This window comes from Mobula hypostoma, chromosome 19 (assembly GCF_963921235.1).
Source record: "Mobula hypostoma chromosome 19, sMobHyp1.1, whole genome shotgun sequence".
Lineage (NCBI taxonomy): Eukaryota > Metazoa > Chordata > Chondrichthyes > Myliobatiformes > Myliobatidae > Mobula > Mobula hypostoma.
Genome location: NC_086115.1, coordinates 59,362,260 through 59,383,078, shown reverse-complemented (window position 1 = coordinate 59,383,078; position 20,819 = coordinate 59,362,260). Strand labels below are relative to the sequence as shown.

The 20,819-nt window shown below is 43.5% G+C and overlaps 1 protein-coding gene across 5 annotated transcripts in view; it reads left to right on the top strand.

The window, feature by feature from the left end:
• afap1l2 (actin filament associated protein 1-like 2) overlaps positions 1 to 20,819 on the top strand; it is a 289,415-nt gene that overhangs the window by 256,028 nt on the left and 12,568 nt on the right. For all 5 annotated transcript variants that reach the window (XM_063072007.1, XM_063072006.1, XM_063072009.1 and 2 more), the window contains 6 exons: positions 6,333 to 6,544; positions 8,630 to 8,775; positions 10,216 to 10,324; positions 13,251 to 13,493; positions 16,961 to 17,138; positions 19,654 to 19,818. In XM_063072007.1, the coding sequence (XP_062928077.1) occupies positions 6,333 to 6,544; positions 8,630 to 8,775; positions 10,216 to 10,324; positions 13,251 to 13,493; positions 16,961 to 17,138; positions 19,654 to 19,818 (1,053 nt within the window). The remainder of the gene's footprint in view (positions 1 to 6,332; positions 6,545 to 8,629; positions 8,776 to 10,215; positions 10,325 to 13,250; positions 13,494 to 16,960; positions 17,139 to 19,653; positions 19,819 to 20,819) is intronic.

The window sequence follows — 20,819 nt, the reverse complement described above, 5'->3', positions numbered from 1 at the left end:
CTGCATTCTCTGTGTGTTTTCCTCTGGATTTCAGCAGGGGTGTCCGCCGCTCTGCTCGCTAAACCGGCCGGCATAAGCACAATCAGCTGGTCTCTGGAATAAACAATGTGACTATACTGCTGCCCGGGGGACGCAGGGTGGCGTGGCTCAAAGGGACAAAAGGGCTTCTTCCACGCGGTAGCTCAATAAATAAATAAATAACTGTAAACCCTTCAAGAAGGCTTTAGAAACTTCCTTGAATTGTCTCCTCGACCCACCTGGTAATCTATTGCTGTGACAGTCTTTGGAATACAATGTCTGGTTTGAGTGTATGGTGGCCAACATGTATAACATGGCCTGCCCATTGTGTTAATTAGGGCCACAATATTTTGATTGGGAGAGGAAGATAATGTTAGTTCCCTTATTCTGCCAGTGAATTCAGGGGGCTTTGCAGAAGCAACATTGACGTTACCTCTCCAGTGCTTTGAAATGCCAGCTATAGATGGTTAATGTAGGGTACAGGATGGTCAGAGTCACTGCAGTCTTTATCTTGCCTCATTTGCAATGCATGCCTACCCAACCCCCCCACCCCCCCGGCGAGTGAACCGTTACAAATGGACCAAAGGTTCAAAAGATTCAAAGTATATTTATTGTTACGTACCCCGTAACTGGGTTGCCAAACCAGCAGAAATGGATCACTCAGTTGGAGTCTGGAGTACTAGAACTAAGAAAGTTTTATTAAAGAAACAAGCAAAACAGTAATCGAAAGAATAATAAATGCAACAGTTCAACAATGATAACCACACATGTGCACAGAATTAAGATAACAGCATCAATCAAGCTCTATCGTTGTCTAGGGGTAAATGACCAAATTTCAAAGTGACTCAAAGTTCAGTTCGCAGTAATCGTTGCCATGGCGATGGACAACGTGGGGGAAGAGAGAGATAGAACAGGAACAACTGATCATTCAGAACGGCTTCACTCACAGACCGGCGAGATTGCTCACAAGCAGCTTTTGGGCGGGTCCTTGGTGATGTCACCTGAGGTCACCGACTGTGACCCCTCCTCCAGATGCGGTCGATCCTCTGCAGTGAACCCGGCACCCAGGCTAGGGCGGACACACACCGGGTTCCCGCTGATCGTACCTTTCCACCCTGGTCGTTGTCTGATACTTCTCACCCACTCGTGAGAGGCGCACCGCTTCCAGGGTCTCGTTACCTCGGGTGGCGTGTGTGTCGCCTTAGCGAACTGGTCCCTTTTTATCCCCCTGCTGGGGTATCGCCTGTCCATCACTTCAAACAGTTCAAGGTTCAAAGGGGGGAGCCGCTCCAGACAGCTCTCTCTCCCACATCCCTTCATTACACATCTCCAGACGCTGCTCCATTGTTCCTTATCTCTCCTTCCCCTGAGGGCAGGTGGCAGACCAACTGCTGATGCCACTGATGCTAACCCAGGCCAGCAAACATCTTAATTTTATGTGTATTCTCATCACATTATTATCAAAGTATGTACACAGTATACAACCCTGAGATTTGTCTTCCCGCTGACATCGGTAAAACAGAAAGAAAAACCGTGGAACCGGTTCAAAAGAAATATCAAACCTCCAACACACAAAAAAAAGAACAAATCACACAAATGACAAAACAAATGAGCGAAAAGCACAGAATATAAAACATCAAACGACAAATCATCCAAGCAATCCAGGCGTATTCAGTTCAGTTGAAGTTCAGTTCAATCTAGCTCTGTGTCAGTTGCTAACTTCGGCCACAGAGCCAGACTGCCCCGATCAGAAACTTCCCATAACAACCTCAAAAAACAATCCTTCCCATAACTCTGCTTCCTGGGACACCATGAATCTTCTGCTGGGTTTGAGGCCATCATAAATCTCTTCTACAGCTGGTCATAGACTGTGCCTGCAAATCAGAGTCGTTGATATGAGGATGTTTCTGGGATTTGAGAAGTGTCCATCTCCATGTCATTTGGGAGTGGGGGCATGTTGGACAGAGACAAGAGAAAGACAACCTAATGCTTCAGATGGAACCATTTATGAAAATCTGAAATATTAACCCACATTCCCCTTCTTTGTAAATTTTTTTAAGATTCACAATGTTTCTATTTTTTTCATTCTGAGAAAAAAATTTGTTAGCAGTACAGGTGGAATGGTACTACGAAAATCGTTTCATGTTTGGTCAAAAATGCTGAATAGATCTTGATGAAGGTGTGTAAAAATAAAGAAAATGCTGAGACTTCACTCACCTCAGAGATAGCACCGAGACTTCACTCACCTCAACACCGAGACTTCACTCACCTCAACACCGAGACTTCACTCGCCTCAACACCAAGACTTCACTCACCTCAACACCGAGACCTCACTCACCTCAACACCGAGACCTCACTCACCTCAACACCGAGACTTCACTCACCTCAGAGACAACACCGAGACTTCACTCACCTCAACACCGAGACTTCACTCACCTCAACACCGAGACCTCACTCACCTCAACACCGAGACTTCACTCACCTCAACACCGAGACTTCACTCACCTCAGAGACAACACCAAGACTTCACTCACCTCAACACCGAGACTTCACTCACCTCAACACCGAGACCTCACTCACCTCAACACCGAGACTTCACTCACCTCAGAGACAACACCGAGACTTCACTCACCTCAACACCGAGACCTCACTCACCTCAGAGACAACACCGAGACCTCACTCACCTCAACACCAAGACCTCACTCACCTCAACACCGAGACCTCACTCACCTCAGAGACAACACCGAGACCTCACTCACCTCAACACCGAGACTTCACTCACCTCAACACCGAGACTTCACTCACCTCAGAGACAACACCGAGACTTCACTCACCTCAACACCGAGACCTCACTCACCTCAGAGACAACACCGAGACCTCACTCACCTCAACACCAAGACCTCACTCACCTCAACACCGAGACCTCACTCACCTCAGAGACAACACCGAGACCTCACTCACCTCAACACCGAGACCTCACTCACCTCAACACCGAGACTTCACTCACCTCAACACCGAGACCTCACTCACCTCAGAGACAACACCGAGACCTCACTCACCTCAACACAGAGACTTCACTCACCTCAACACCGAGACCTCACTCACCTCAACACCGAGACTTCACTCACCTCAACACCGAGACTTCACTCACCTCAGAGACAACACCGAGACTTCACTCACCTCAGAGATAGCACCGAGACTTCACTCACCTCAGAGATAGCACCGAGACTTCACTCACCTCAACAACGAGATTTCACTCACCTCAACACCGAGACCTCACTCACCTCAACACCGAGACTTCACTCACCTCAACACTGAGACTTCACTCACCTCAGAGACAACACCGAGACTTCACTCACCTCAACACCGAGTCTTCACTCACCTCAACACCGAGATTTCACTCACCTCAACACCGAGACCTCACTCACCTCAACACCGAGACTTCACTCACCTCAACACCGAGACTTCACTCACCTCAGAGACAACACCGAGACTTCACTCACCTCAACACCAAGACTTCACTCACCTCAGAGATAGCACCGAGACTTCACTCACCTCAACACCGAGATTTCACTCACCTCAACACCGAGACCTCACTCACCTCAACACCGAGACTTCACTCACCTCAACACCGAGATTTCACTCACCTCAACACCGAGACCTCACTCACCTCAACACCGAGACTTCACTCACCTCAACACCGAGACTTCACTCACCTCAGAGACAACACCGAGACTTCACTCACCTCAGAGACAACACCGAGACTTCACTCACCTCAACACCGAGACTTCACTCACCTCAACACCGAGACCTCACTCACCTCAACACCGAGACTTCACTCACCTCAACACCGAGACCTCACTCACCTCAACACCGAGACTTCACTCACCTCAACACCGAGACTTCACTCACCTCAGAGATAGCACCGAGACTTCACTCACCTCAACACCGAGACCTCACTCACCTCAACACCGAGACTTCACTCACCTCAGAGACAACACCGAGACTTCACTCACCTCAGAGATAGCACCGAGACTTCACTCACCTCAACACCGAGACTTCACTCACCTCAACACCGAGACTTCACTCACCTCAGAGACAACACCGAGACTTCACTCACCTCAACACCGAGACTTCACTCACCTCAACACCGAAACCTCACGCACCTCAGAGACAACACCGAGACCTCACTCACCTCGGAACTGAACTGCCACATGGCTGTGGACTCACTTTCAGGGACTCTGAGGTTAAGGTTCAGAGTGTTATTGTTTTTTGTCTTTTTATTGTTTGCACGATTTGTTCTTTTTTTCACAGATTGGGTGTTTGATGGTCTTTGTTGTGTGGGTTTTTAGTTGGTTTGATTCTGGTTCTTTGTTTTGTAACCGCCTGCAAAATGGATCGCAAGCTTGTTTACAGTATTCATACGTTGTTAATGAATGTGCCTTGAACTTTGAACTGACTTAAACCACAACGTACAAGAACAACAACTTTGTAATCTCCATTATTTACTTCCAGTTATTTGCTTTCCCTGATATTCTAATGGTCTCAGCAAGGGTAATTACTTCCCTCAGAATAGAGCTAAAGATTGGGAGAATAAACTGGTAGAGTTAATTCATTATATTTCACTGAGTGTCTGTATCTGCAACATTCAATCTCATTCCTAACCAGGAATACAATCTAAGTTATTTATTGGAAATCTATACCTGCTTTAGTTCCGAGTTCAGATTCCGACTTATTGTATTTATCACGTGTACAGTACATTGAAACATGTATGTGTATGTTTCAATGTACATGTGATTAACAATGAAAGATGAGCTGGGGGCAGCCCGCAAGTGTCACCACACAGCTTGGCACCAGCACAGCACGTCCGCAGTGTTCATCAGAATGACACGGAACACAGCATAGCAACAACAGCAGGACAAGCCCCTTTCTTCCCTCCCACTGACACCTGTATCCACCCAAACGTGCTCCAGCCACAGGGCAGGCTGCTGGGCCTCTAAACGCAGGGCAGGCTGCTGGGCTTCATACCGTAGGGCAGACTGCTGGGCCTCCAGCCGCAGGGCAGGTTGCTGGGCCTCCAGCCGCAGGGCAGGCTGCTGGGCCTCCAACCGCAGGGCAGGCTGCTGGGCTTCATACCGCAGAGCAGACTGCTGGGCCTCCAGCCGCAGGGCAGGCTGCCGGGCCTCCAGCCGCAGGGCAGGCTGCTGGGCTTCATACCGCAGAGCAGACCGCTGGGCCTCCAGCCGCAGGGCAGGCTGCTGGGCCTCCAACAGAGTTGTGGACAATGGGTTTCCAATTTCCGCAGTGGACTTCAGACCCATAGACACAGAGCTTCTGCCATTGGGCTTTGACTTCTGGGCTTCTAATCAAACTTTGAGCTTCACTCTTTAGTACCGACCCAGTACTAGCTGACAACAGTATCACAAACCGTGAACCCTTGGCTCGTCAACTAACATACTTGGGGGTCACCAGCTCTCATGCCCTCTGTTTGCATAGACGTCCTGTCCCGGGACGAACTGACCTGGGGTTCTAGCTGACTGGTGGCCCACCTGCCCTCATCCTTGCTGGTTCTTGTCCACAGTGCTTGCCAGCCTAACATCCACAGAGTCCTTTGTCAGCCCTTCATGTCACTGCCTTCGAGCAAAGTCCTAAACTCTGAGTCTGCTTTGTCCTTTGAATACAGAGCACAGAACGGAGAGTGAGACTTCATCCTGACCTCTAACTCCCTCACATCCCTGTCCCTAAACCCCAACCTGACACCTACCTTCCCCGCGTCCCTGTCCCTAAACCCTAACCTGACACCTAACTCCCCTCACTGTCCCCAAAACCATACCTATGAACTTAAGTCTGAGTCATGATCTTGAAAAAGACTAGCGAGAGAAATAAAAGTTTCTCATCTTAACAAGAGTGTCAGTAACTTGCAGGAGAATCTCAGCTAAACAGTTATTTCAGGCTAAAATACAGACAGGGTAGGCTGACATTGAGGAGGCCAAAACCCTGGCTAAATAAGAGAGAAAAAAAAGGCAATTATCGCACATAGTTTGTCAGGATCTGATGATTATGTGTTCCCTCTCCTTATCATTTCTCGCACTTTAAAATGGAAGCAAATTAAAATTGTGTGGTCAGAAGGATGATGGAACAGTAAAGGCCCCGTACTTGGTTGTAAATAACAGAATCTGCAGATGTTAGACAAAGCTATGAAGATATATAACAGAGTCAGTGTTGATCGGGACTATCAGAGAGATTCATTCCAGCTGTATCTTTGTTTGTGTTGGGCTGAATGATGTGAGTGTATTTGCTTCTTCTATTGCCAGGGTATTTGAATGTTTTTATGAACAGCCAGTGGCGCACACGGTGGTGTCAAGTTAAAAATGGACTTATTTATTTCTACCAAGACAAAAGCAAAAACAAATCAGTTCAACAACCCCTGAACCTGGAAGGCTGTGAGGTTATTCCTGACTCTAGTCCAGAGCATTTATATTCTTTCCGCATTCTACACGATGGCGAGGAAATAGCTTCTCTGGAGGTAACTTTAACTCTGCATGGTCACTCTAATTCATCATGAAGTGTACAGAATAATTGAGTCGTAGAATGTTTACAATGCAGGAAGAAGTCAATTAGTCCATTCTTTTCTTGCTGGTGTAAATAATATTCTCTAGACTTAGAAACTCTACAAATGAACTACTGTTTGAATTGTGCCCAGTGCTCCCAATGCGGCCTCCTCTCCATTGGTAAATTTGGGAACCGCTTTGTCAAGCACCTCCACTCCAACCCCCAAAAGCGGAACTTCCCGGTGGCCAAAGATTTTAATTTTGATTCCCATTCCTGTTCCAACGTGTCAGTCCTTGGCCTCCTTGTGCCAAGATGAGGCCACCATCAGGCAGCCTTCATATTCCATCTGAGTAGCCTCCAACCTGATGGCATGAATATTTCCAATAAAGAAAATCTCCCTCCACCCTCCCCTCTTCTTCTGTTCCCCACTCTGATCTCTTATCTCTTCTCACCTGCCTAACGCCTCCCATTGGTGCTCCCCTTCCTTGCCTTTCTCCTGTAATCCACTCTCCTCATCTATCAGATCCCTTCTTCTCCAGCTCTTTACCTTTAGTCTGATGGTGGAGGAGAAGAAGCAGTTTCTGAATCATTGAGTGGTGTGTCTCCAGGCTCCTGTACCTCCTCCTCGATGGTAGCAGTGAGAAGGGGCCACACCCTGGGGGTCAGTGGCCTTTAGTGGTAGATGCTGCCTTTTTGAGGCATCACCTTTAGAAGGTGCCCTCGATGCTGAGAGGTTAGTGCCCATGATGGAGCTGGCTGAGTTTACAACTCTCTGCAGCTTTTCCTGGTGATGCAGCCAGTTAGAATGCTCTGCACAATACATCTGTTGAAATTTGAGAGTGTCTTTGGTGACATACCAAATCTCCTCAAACTCCTAACAAAATGTAGCCACTGCCATGCCTTGTTTGTAACTGTATCAATATTTCAGGCACCAGATAATGGTCATCCATTGATACAAGAATTTCATGCCACAAAATGGCAAAGTTCTGTACAGGAAAAGACATGGCATCTTAGGTTCATTCTTCGCCTCAGATGCATTGGCTTGATTTGCTAGAATTGCAGTTTTCTTTATTTAATTGAGCACGGAGTAGGTCTTCCAGCCCTTTGAGTGACGTCACTGCAGCAACCCCCAGCAAACCCGGTTAACCCTAACCCAATCATGGGACAGTTTACAATGACCAATTAACCTATCCAGTGTGCCTTTGGACTGTGGGAGGAAACCGGAGGATTGGAGAAACCCCTCGCATTCCATAGGGTAGGTATCTAGAGACTCCCTACAGAACAGCGCCAGAATTGAACTCCAAACTCCAGAACATCCCAAGCTGTAACAGTGTCATGCTAACTGCTATGTTACCGTCATGGTCTGTAAAAGTACCAATAGGTTTCATAAAACAATAAAAAGGGATCAATATTTGTAGTAGAAAACACAGGAACACTGATGAGGAGCACCAAAGCCCAAAAATCTGATGAATTCACCTCATCAAATAAAAAGCAGAGTTTCTGCAAAACTTGTGCATGCTCTGTAGGTCAGATCAATACAGAAAGAATATCAGGGTATCAGGGTGCCAAGGTTGTGTAGCAGTTAAAGTAATGGTCTTTCAGCTTGGGATGTCAGAGTTCAGAGTTCAATTCTGACGTCATCCGTAAGGAAGGTGTGCATCCTCCTCATTTGATTCATCATGTCTATAAAGGAATTGAGGTCCCTCGTGTTCGTTGTATCAGGCTTATTAGTTTGCATGGAATGCGTGGGTTTTCACCAGGAGCTCTGGGTTCCTCCCACAGCCGGACTTACCGGTTAGGAAGTTAATTTATCATTGTAAATTCGGCTAGGGTTAAAGTCAGTGGGTTGCTGGGCGGCGTGACCCGAAAGACTGGAAGGGCATGTTCTACAGTGTACCTCAATAAAAATAAACTAAAACACTTAAATTTGACCAGCAATGAATCCTGTTTCTGTGTAGTAATTATCCTTCCCACACAGCAAGGAGGACACGGCTTGAGATGGTGAAAATTTGAAACGCAACAAATTAGACATGATGAAAGTTCTTGTTTCTTTTTGTAGGCCAAGTCTTCAGAAGAGATGGGTTACTGGCTGGGCCTTCTGCTGGCAGAATCGGGATCCAAGGCTGACCCGGAAGAGTTTGCTTATGACTATGTAGACGCCGACCGTGTGTCTTGTATAGTACATGCAGCCAAACATTCTTTATAGTAAGTCAAACTTTCTGTTTGGAAACACAGTGGTTTTATGAAGCATACGCTGTTTATTGGCTAACATCTCAGAATCAAAGTGAAGTTTATTGTCATCTGTATTAATACTTTGTACAGATCCAATGAAAAACATACTTGCAAAAGCATCACAGGCAGTAAGCTTTAAATGCATAACATTCACAAGAAAAAACATAAACATAACTTACACTAAATTATAGAAGAAAGAACATAATTAGACTAAAAATGCAAAGTCCAGTGAAGTGTAAACTGGTCACAGTGTTGCTATAGTTAGGCTGTGATTAGGATTGTGTCAGTTGGTTCAAGAGCTGAGTGTTTGAAGGGAAGTAGCTGCTGTTGAACCTGGCAGTGTATGTCTTCAGGGCCTCTGCACCCCCTACCCATAATGGTGTGGTCTAGACAGTGGGAATCTTTCATCAGAGATGTTGCCTTCTTGAGGCAGCAGCTCCTGTAGATACGACTGACGGCGGGGAGGGATGTTCTGGGCTGGATCCGCTGCTCTGCAGCTTCCTGTGTTCTGTACATTTGAATTGCTGGATCATCATGCCAGACCATGATGCAACCAGTCACAATACTTTCAACAATACATTTGTAAACATTTATTAGAGTGTTTGGTGGCCTATCAAAGCTCCTTAATCTTCAAGAAGGTCAGAACACTTGCACGTCTTCCTTGTAATTGCATCTGTGTGCTTGTATCTTGTGAAGTGTTTGAGAATCCAACTATTGGAATTGTCTTTAGAGATATTATTAAGCAGAAGGAGTTTTGATTTTGAGTCAGTTGTAATATTTTTCTCAGTTTTATCTTAGAGCACAGAATCTTCATTGAGAGACCTCCGTATGAGAAGAAATAGCCAAGGGTGAATTTGGAGCTGTGGTGCACTTCACTATCATAGTGCATCCTCCATAACAGAGGTTCCAAACCTTTTATCTGCCACGGACCACTGCCATTAACCAAGGAGTCCGTGGAGTCGGATTGGGAACCCTGCTCGATATCATGTCTGTGTTCCTTACCTTAGAGCTTTATAAAACTTCAAGAGTAACGATTCCTCATGAATCTCCATGGGTGGGCAATCCAGTCAGGACAGTTTACTCCACTATGTCTTCCATTAGCTTGAGCCTCAGGATCAAGGATTCTGTGTCAAAAATGGAGGAGGGACTTGTGACAGAAATCAGTGAAGAGGTAAAAGAGAAATGCTGACGCCCCACCCCCATCATTTTTATATTTTTACATTTCTGCAATCCATTGTTTCACTTGACATAATCCACGAAGACTTTCAAGCATTGACAGTAATGCTGATGTTTATGAGTAAAAATTTAAAGTTGCTAAATACTAAAGCATTTAGTTTTTAATAATAAATGTTGTAATTTTTAATAATAGACTTCTCAAAGAATTTATTTTACGATCATTTCATTACACTTTAGTTTACTACAGCGGAGATACTCAGAACCAAACACGTACATAGATGATTTGCCTGCAGTACAGAACCAATCAGAAGACTTATATGATGATGTGGATTTACCTGAATCTGTGGTAGGAGCAACTTCAGGCTTCTTATTTAAATGTTGTAATTTGTGCAGAATGCAAATATTAGATTATTGGTCAAAATTTTTACACAGCAGAGAAGCTCCTTTAATTAAATTTTTTTCTCATTGTATGTTCTATCTTCTAACAAAGGGGAACTTTCTGGGGCAATTATAGTCCCTGTTTTGGTAACTCTGACACAATTTACACCCAAAACATGGTACGACGGTAGTGTAGTCATTACGATGCTATTACAGCTTGGGCATTGTGGAGTTCAGAGTTCAATTCCGGTGCCATTCTGTAAGGAATTTCCATACGTCACCGTGGAATGCATGAGCTTTCCCCCCAGTGCTCTGGTTTGCTCCCACAGTCCAAAGACATACAGGGAAGACCATAAGATATAGGAGCAGAATTAGGCCATTTGGCCCATCAAGTCTGCTCTGCCATTTCATCATGGCTCATCCATTTTCCCTCTCAGCCCCAATCTCCTTCCTTACCCCTGTATCCCTTCATGCCCTGACCAATCAAGAATCTATCAACCTCTGCCTTAAATATACCCAATGACTTGGCCTCCACAGTTGCCAGTTGCAACGAATTGCACAGATTCACCACCCTTTGGCTAAAGAAGTAGACCATGGTCATGGTAAATTATCCTGTGATTAGCCTAGGGTTAATCGAGGTTGTTGGGGGTTGCTGGGCAGCAGGGGTCGAGGGGCCGGTAGGACCTGCTCCGTGCTGTATTGCTAAATCAATCAATCAATCAATAAGGGATCCAGTGCTTTCCCAGCGTAAATGACAAATAAACTGTCCTCGGGCTTCTAGTCAGGTACAGACATCAACCGTAACCGACGTTTTGATGACAAACTCTGCCATCTTCTTCAGGGATGGGACCTGGGCATGTCCAGAGAGATAGGTGGATGGATAAACACTACCTATTTTGAAAAGTTTTATTCAGATCTCAAATGCCCAAACATGAAATCTCCAAAGAACCCTCACAGTTTCAAAAACTGATAACATTTTAAATTTGGCTATAAAAATATTATTTAGTTGAATTGTTGTTGAAAATTATTTTATTACAAAGATAATCATTTTAAATCTTACCCGAGTAATTTGATTTCAAATTAAGTATAACCACGACACTCATCTATTTTCTGGAGAGATTGGAGTAGAATAAGGAAATCACTTGAAAAATTAAAGAAATGTTTAAATCAGAGTTTCCCACAACATGTATTTTGACCTTGTGATCAAAAGATACAAGTTTGCATCCACTCTGTGACCTGCAAGTCAGTACAGTTAGCTGAATCTCCCTTGTAGGTAACCAGGTAGCCCCTAGGCACGGCCTGTTTCAATGGTGGATTCTGTTATAAAAGAAACTCAAACTGCAGTAAACATGCTCTTAAAGTTCTGTTGCACTTTGAGTTGAAAAAATTCAACAGAACATCCCGAGCACTTTGGTCAGGTTCAGGTTTAAGTTGCACCTGGCGCAATGAACTAACCAATTAAATAGTGAATTTTAATAACTTAAATAAAGGCATCCGTTAGTCTTGCGAGACCATGGATCTGCGTCTGGAAGGTCTTCACTCTCCAGGGTGCAGGCCTGGGCAAGGTTGTATGGAAGACCGGCAGTTGCCCATGCTGCAAGTCTCCCCTCTCCACAACACTGATGTTGTCCAAGGGAAGGGCATTAGGACCCATACAGCTTGGCACCGGTGTTGTCGCAGAGCAATGTGTGATTAAGTGCCTTGCTCAAGGACACAACACACTGCCTCGGCTGGGGCTCAAACTCACGACCTTCAGATCGCTAGTCGAATGCCTTAACCACTTGGCCACGTGCCCACACTTTTAATAACTTAATAACGTATTGTTTAATTTTTAATTATTATTTTATATAGTCTGTATGGTACTGTGCAAATGCCTTAGGAACATATACTGTGTATAGCTAGGATGCCTAAGACTTTTGCACAGTACAGTATTTGTCAACATGGAGCAGACAGTGAGTTTGTAAAGCTACAGGAGCAAAGGGTGTTGGGAATGGTGGGGATGGTGGGGCGTGGGACTTGTAGCAGAGAGGAAGTGCCAGGGGCAGGTAGTAGTGCAACTACAGCCCCACCCAGCCCCGAGACACCAGGCAAGGTCATTTGATTCTAAACAATTGGTTTATTGATCATTACAGAATGTCTCTCTGGTGCTTCCTGCTCCCTCCCCTCTCCCTTCCCCTTCTCCCAACCATGATTCCCCTCTCCCTGCCCCCTTCCCACTCTCGGTCCACAATAGAGACCCTTATCAGCATCAGTTTTATCATCACCAACATATGTCATGAAATTTTTTTTTGTAGCAACAGCACAGTGCATAAAATTACTGCAGTACAGTGCAAAAGTCTTCAGCACCCTAGCTATATATATATGTGTGTGTCTTAGAGTTTTGCACAGTAATATATATTTATAATATATGTAATTTATACTGCATATACCTTGGAAAGAAAGAAAGAGAGAGAGAGAGAAAGAAAAATTAATATCATATACATTCAAGGTTCTATCACAGGTGAGTGGGCGGTGTGGTAGCATAGTGTTTAGCACAATGCTTTACAGTAACAGCAACCCAGGTTCAATTTCTGCTGCTGCCTCTATTCTCCCCGTGACCACGTAGGTTTTGTCCAGGTGTTCTGGTTTTCACCCAAAGTCCAAAGGTGTACCGGTTGGTTGGTTAATTGGTCATGGTAAATTTCCCTGTGATTAGGCTAGGGTTAAATCTAGAAATAGCTGGGCGATGTAGCTTGAAGGGCCAGTTCCATGCTGTATCTCAATAAATAAAAGTTAAATCTGGTCCTGCAAAACAAGAAGCATCCATGCATTATGTAAAGTGGTAAATTTGAAATAGCTACCATTAGCATTATTCCTTTGTGGTAAATTTGATATTTTATTATATTTTTATACAGGAAGATAAAGCTAATGAGGAACAAAGCTTTGGGGAAGATCAAGCAAGAGTTTATTTGGACCTTACTCCTGTAAAGTCATTCCTCCACTCAAATAACATCAATGCACCCTCCAATGTGCAACAAAATGCATCAAACCAGGACAATGAAAAGGGTGCCTCAAATCTTTCGCAAGTAAACAGCAAGGACACAACTGGTGATTCTGATTCTGGAATCATTGCAAAGCCAACAGAGAGTAGTACTAAGGTAAATTAATTATCATACTTTGCGATATATCTGCCCATAACCTGCAGCAATGGTGAAAGGCAAGGTGCACTGTGGACATTGACAGAAGCTGCTCACATGACATAGCACTCTAGGTGACATAAGACCATAAGATGTTGGAGAAGAATGAGGCCATTTGTCCATCGAGTTTGCTCCACCATTCCATCATGGCTGATCCATTTTCCTCTCAACCCCAATTTCCTGCCTTCTCCCTGTATCCCTTCGTGCCATGACTAATCAAAAATCTGTTAACGTCTGCCTTAAATATATCAACGACTTGGCCTCCTCAGCCGCCTGTGGCAATAAATTCCACAGATTCACCACTCTCTAGCTAAAGAAACTCCTTCTCATCATTCTAAAAGGACGTCCCTCTATTCTGAGTCTGTGTCCTCTGGTCTTAGACTCTCCCACTATTGGAAGCATCCTCTCCACATCCACTCTATCACCATTCAAGAGGTTTCAATTAGGTCACCCTCATTCTTCTGAATTCCAGTGAGTAGCATCCCAGAGCCAGCAAATGCTCCTCATATGACAAACCATTCACGTGTGACATGGACCTCCCCTGCTCCAATGTGATTTGTGCCATTTGTTGGGGACCTAGTGCTTCCAAGAACAATGTTATCATTAAACAAAACAAACAACTAACTCTGTTACAGAGTTCTCTCAGCAGACAAGGAAATAAAATATCCAAAATTAAGTATTGAACACTTTTAAATCAGCAAGTTCACTAGAAAGTGATTGTATTTCTCCATTCTGTAATAGACGGAAAATGAAATTAATTATGCATGACACGCCTAAAAATGACGGACAAATGTGCTTAACCTAATTCAGTTTGTCTTTTGTATTTTAAATGGCTTCTTTACATCTTTTTTTACTTGGAGACCGAAGAGTTAATCAGATCCTAGAACTAAGAATATCTCCATTCTCCATCACTTAAAAGGGGGTTTTCAAAGGCAAAACACATTCTGAGCCGTTGCTGTCTGTAGAGTTCTATGGTCTACAATTGGTGAATCACTTTGAGATAGCGGATGTCTCCTCCCGATATATGAGGGGTTAAGAGTTTCTTTGTTCTTCCCAAATAAAGCTGAAAAGGAGCTTTTATTGCAACTGTGCCTTTGTGTATCAAACTCTCAGAATATCAAAGTAAATGTAAACAACTTCTTTCATGAGAAAACAGAAATTAGGTTAAGCACATTTGTCCGTCATTTTTAGGCGTGTCATGCATAATTAATTTCAATTTCCGTCTATTACCATTTTGTTGTAATATTCCTTTTTAAAAGTCTTCTTTTGAAATTTAATAGTATGAACAACTATTACAAAATGTATTTTCAGTGATTTAATTAGTTTTCTATTTTTATGGAAACCACAATTTAACATTTGATATAAGTGGAGAACTACCAGGACTGATTGCAACTTATTCATAGGAGAAAAATGGACCGTTCAGCCCTTTAATTCTGTACTATAAAGGGTTATGTTGGTTTTCTATTGTCACATCTACCAAGGTACAGGGCAGGGAGAAACCTGCTATCCATGCTGTTGTTACAGTTCAATTCATTACAACAGTGCATTGAGAAAGTACAAAGGAAAGCAATAACAGAATGCAGAAGAAAGTGTTACAGTTACAGTGAAAGTTCGGTGCAGGTAGGCAATAAGATACAACACCATAACAAGGTAGATTGTGAGGTCAAGAGTCTATCTTATCATATTAGGGACTCCTTCATTAGTCTTAAAACACTGAGGTGTTAACCTGTCCTTGAGCCTATTAGTACGTGCTTTCAGATTTTCTCTCTCCTGCCAGTGGGAGGTGGAAGAAGAAAGAATGTTTGGCCTGGGTGGGATCTTTAATTTTGCTGGTTGTTTACTGAGGTGGTGAGAAGCGTAGACAGAGTGTATGGAAGGGAGGTTTGATGCCATGATGTGCTGAGCTGTGTCCACAGCTCTGCAGTTTCTTGTGCTCATGGGCAAAACAGTTGCCAGACCGAGCTACGATACACCCAAGTAGAATGCTTTATATGGAGCATTATCAAAAATTGGTGAGCATCAAAGGGGACATACCAAATTTCTGTATTCTCCTGAGGGAGTAGAGGTGCTGGTGAGCTTTCTTGGTCATGGTGGCTAAGTGCTTGAACCAGAACAGGCTATTGGTGATGTTCACTCCTAGGAACTCGTAGCTCTCAACCCTCTCATTCTCAGCACCTCAAATCAATTAGGTCATGCTGAATTACTACCTTCATCTGACTCTACTTACCTACTTCGGCTCAAAATAAATTTGAGCCCATCCCTAATAAAAGTCCATCAATCTCAATTTTGGAATATTCATTTGACCCCGACATTGAGGAGACAATTTCTCGATTTCCACTAAGCTATGTGTATGTGAGAAGACACACACCCTGACCTCAGTCCTGATTAACCTGGTTCAAATGTTAATTTTCTCCTCCACTTTGTCTTGGACTTCTCCATGGCAATGCATAAGTGAGCAGCGGCAATGTAGGTTGCATTCCTGACACAGGTTGTCTTCTTTAGCAAATTGGTTCTTTATCAGTCTTACCACCATCCAGGACATGCTCTCTTCTTGCTGCTTCCATCAGGAAGCGGGCACAAGAGCCTCAAGACCTACAATGCCAGATTCAGGAACAGTTATTATCCCTCGACCAACGTTACTCAACTTCTCTTGCCTATCACTGAACTGTACCCACTGAAGTGGACTTGCCTTCAAGGACTCCCCACCTCATGTTCTCAACACTCATCGGTCACTTATTTATTATTATTATTATTATTTTTTTCTTTTTTTATTTGCACATTGGTTGTTTGTCCCTCCTGTTGGAGTGATCTTTCATTCATTCTATTGTATTTCTTGCATTTACCATGACTGGCTGCAAGAAAATGAATCTCAGGTTTGTATATGGAGGCATATATGTACTTTGATAATAAATTTACTTTGTAGTTTGTTGGTTTATGTATAATTTTCCACAAAATTCTTTTGTACTTCTTTTTTCCCTGTAATGTCTGCATGAAAATGAATCTCAAGGTCATATATGGTAAGATGCAAGTACCTTAATAATAAATTCACGTTGAACTCTGAACACATTTATGATAGCAATCACATGTTTTCTTCATGGCTCTGGTCAATGTGGCCATATAAAAGCATCCTACCTGGATGCATCATAGGTTGGTACAGCAACAGGTCTGCCCATGACTGCGAGAGACTGCAGTGAGTTGTGGACCCAGCTCAGTACATCACAGAAACCAACCTCCCCTCCGCCCACAATTCCCACCACCTCAGTAAAGCAGCCAGCATAATCAAAGACCCCAGCCACCGCGATATTCTCTATTCTCCCACCTCCCACTGGCAGAAGATCCAAAGACTGTAACATATATCACCAGGCCCATATTACAGAACTTGCTGCATGCAAAAACAATGTTGAATTTTTCACCTTCCTCAATTTCAGATCTCTCAAGTGAAAGCAGATTTTGAAGAGAAAGCCACAAATGCTGGTAGCAAGCCCCCCAGCAGTCAGAAGGTAGTGGCACCCCGGGGCGAACAGAGCAAGAACATCTCACAAGCAACGAGTCAACAAGCAAAGCCTGTCACCGAGTGTGTTGAAAAGCAGAAGCTGGGCACAACAGGTGAACTCTGCAGCTTACCCACTGTCAGCTCATGGCTAATCAGATGTCTAAGCGTGCTTGATCACAGTTATTACGCTGAAAATGCTGCTCTGGGGCTTGCAAGCTCTTGGCGTACCTGACCCATCTCATTCCACAGAGGACCAGATCCAATAGCTCCTGTCTCAAGCACACTGGTCAAGGAAATTCTCCTCAACATTTACTTTATCACTGTAATACATGGACACAGAATCTGGCCATTCGGCCCATTGAATCTGCTCTTTAATTTTATCAAGGCAGATTTATTATCGCTCTCAATCTCATTATCCTGAATTCTCCCCTTAACCTTTGATGCCCTTGCTAATCAAGAACCTATCAACCTCCACTTTAAATATATCCAAAGATTTAGCCTCCTCAACCATCTGTTGCAATGAATTCCATATAATATAAATTATTATGCTAAATAATATTTTAGAGTCATAGAAAAGCAGAGCACAGAAACCAACCTTTCAGCCCATCTAGTCTGTGCTGAACCACTTAAAATGCCTACTCCAATGAATTTTGTTCACTAAAGCCCTCAATATCACTATTGTTCTATTGTCCTTGCAATATCCCTGCTGTTTTAAACAAGAGCCTCAGATTCTTAGGACAGTGGGACCAATTGTCTGGTAGGGGCCACCTATTCCGAAAGACTGGGCGAACTTCAACAGGGCTGGGATCAGTGTCGTTCTAGGAGATCCAGTGATGTGTGTGGAGGAGGGCACTGACATATCAAAGAGGAAAAAGATACAAGTGAGGGTGATGGATAGGAATGAAAATAAAACAGTACCTTGTAGACAGAAGCAAAAAGAGAAATGACACAGGGAAAATCAAATTATGTTTAGAATGTATAAATGCACAATATGTACAGATTAAGATTGGGAGGCTGCAAACACAAATAGTCATAAGGAAATCAGGTATTGGAAATTACAGAAATGTGACTTAAACATGGTGAAAACTGGATGCTTCATGTTCACAGTTACATAATGTTCAGAAAAGCTCGGAGAGGAACAAAGGCACGGAAAGTACAGCATAGACCAGCACAGGACAAGCCCTAATGGCATTCCTTGTCTATGGCAATCATGATACAAATCTAACTAATCCCATCTGCCAGCATGTGGTCTGAATTCCTCTGTTTATTGTCTGCCTGTCTTTTCCATGTAGATGCAAGACAGTAACATGGGTTTTAAAGCACAGAGCATGTCTTAAGTACTTATTGTTGATATTTACGAGATAAAGATGAAAATGTTGGTATAAATAGAGTTAGTGGAAGCTCTGAGTATAATAGGCGGAATACAAGTTCATAGGTTAGGGATACTGGAAAGTCTGGGTGGGTGATGGGGATTCATCTCTACCAAAGGAGGTGTAAGATGTTTCTTCCCTCTGCTAGCTTGCAGATCACCATTGGGCAAGGTGTAGCACCTGCTTAGCCACCATCCCCCCTCCCAATAGGGTCACATGAAGCCATGGGAGCAGGCGTGGATGATTGTAGGAGTAGCTGGTGCAAATTGCAAGTCCTGGTTATGTGACCACTGACACCAGGCAGACAATCTCTGAGGAGTATTGATAATGGCTGGGGTCACCCGTCTTGTAAAGACACTGCCCAGAAGAAGGCAATGGCAAACCACTTGTGTAGAAAAATTTGCCCAAGGACAATCCTGGTCATGGAAAGACCACGATCACCCACATCATACTCACAGCACATAATGATGATGATGACTGTAAAGTCACTTGGTTTGGATGACTGGAATCTCATGACTGGTGTTCCAGAGAGGTCAGTATTAGGTCACGTTATATGCTAATGATCTGGATGATGGAATTGATGACTTTGTGGATGATACAATGATAGATGAAGAGGTAGATAGTGTTGAGGAAGCAAGGAATCTGCAGAAGGACTTGGGCAGATCAGTAGAATGAGCAAAGAAACAACAGATGAAATATAGTGTTGGGAAGTGTACCGTGATGGACCTTGGTAGAAGGAATAAAGGCAAAGACTATTTTGTAAACAGAGCAAATTCGGAAATCGGAGGTACAAAGGGACTTGGAGAAAACATATAGATTGATGAAGGTGATGACTGAGATACCGTACAAATGTTACAAATGATAAAGGGCCTGACATCAATTTGATTCAATTGCCCTGGACATTTTACTGAGCAATTCTAATCAAAATGGCGCATCCACATGTTCAAGAATATATTTAAAGTTATATGTTTAACACGTATCATTATGCAATGCAGTGTGAGCATTTCTAATGGGAGTGTACCCAGTCATCTGTTCAATTGAACTGTGGCACTACTAGACAAGAGACTCTTAACATGACCTCGTGGGATTTCAGTACTGTTTAACGTTAATAGCTTTTGTGGAGCCTTCTGATCTTGAGTTCAAATATCTGTACAGTCCCATCTGCTGTGTGTATTAATAGTTCCCCTGATTAATTCATCTGGCATCTTTCAGCAAGCTTTATGCTAACATGTTACTTTGGATTTCGATCTCTCCCCAGTATCAATTGAAACAAAATTTGGAAAGAATCGAACTGAGGCAGATCTTAAAAAATACCTTGAAGAGAAAGAAAACCTGGAGAAGGAGAAAGAGCAGCTTCGGAATGAACTGATGTTGCTAAGGAAACAGAAGAGGGAGCTGAAGGATGTAATAGCGGTTTGCAAAGGTAGGTATGACAGTTTAAGAGCAAATGTGGAAAGTTCACTCAGTGTATGGTGAACTCTGCAAAATGTTGAAATGGTACTAAACACATAATTTAGTAAACATGTCTTAATTAGAAAGTGTATCAAAGGTTATGGGGAAAAGGCAGGAGCAAGTTCAAAGGCCAGATGGCCTAATTCTGCTCCTATGTTTAAGGTAATTTCCGTGAAGGGGGAAAGAACATTGAAGCATCCAAAAACGAAGGTGAAGCCAAATTGACTCTGAACCAATTGAAACATTTTATGCAAATTTACCTATTAATGAAATAATTTGCTTGGCCCTTTTTTAGCTGATTTCATAGAAGAGCAATTGTGGGCAATGTGTTCATGTCTATGACCAGTAACAAATCTGAAATATCGTATCCCCTTATCCAGTGCTGCACTTTTTCATTTCCCTTCTCCAAGAGTCAAAGGGGGATTCTTTGAGTCCTTGAATCTCCATTTGTTCTGGCAAGCAAACAATGCCTTTATTTTTGATTAAATCCTTTCATGTTTCCTGTTATTCTTTAATGTCTCTGGTTAGCACAGTTGCCAGCCAGCAGGATGAATAATGATTCTCTTGCCAGTTCTCCCTGTTGGTCTCCACATCATGCTTTTGCACAACAGTAAACACAGTTGCCCGACCAGGGCAATGCTACTAAGGCACTTCTTAATTAACTTATTTATTTAGAGATACAGCAGGAACAGGCTCTGCTAGTCCAACGAGCCACACCACTCAGCAACCCGCCTAGTTAACCGTAGCCTAGTCACAGGACAATTGACAATGACCAATTAACCTACTAACTGGTACGTCTTTGGACTGTGGGAGGAAACTGGATCTCCACGCGGTCATAGGGAGGAACACAAAAACTCTTTACAGATGACATCAGAATTGAACTCCGAACACCGATGCCCCAAGCTGTAATATCGTAACACCAACCACAATGCTACCATGGCACCCGGTTAACTTTAACATTGCTCTGGTTAA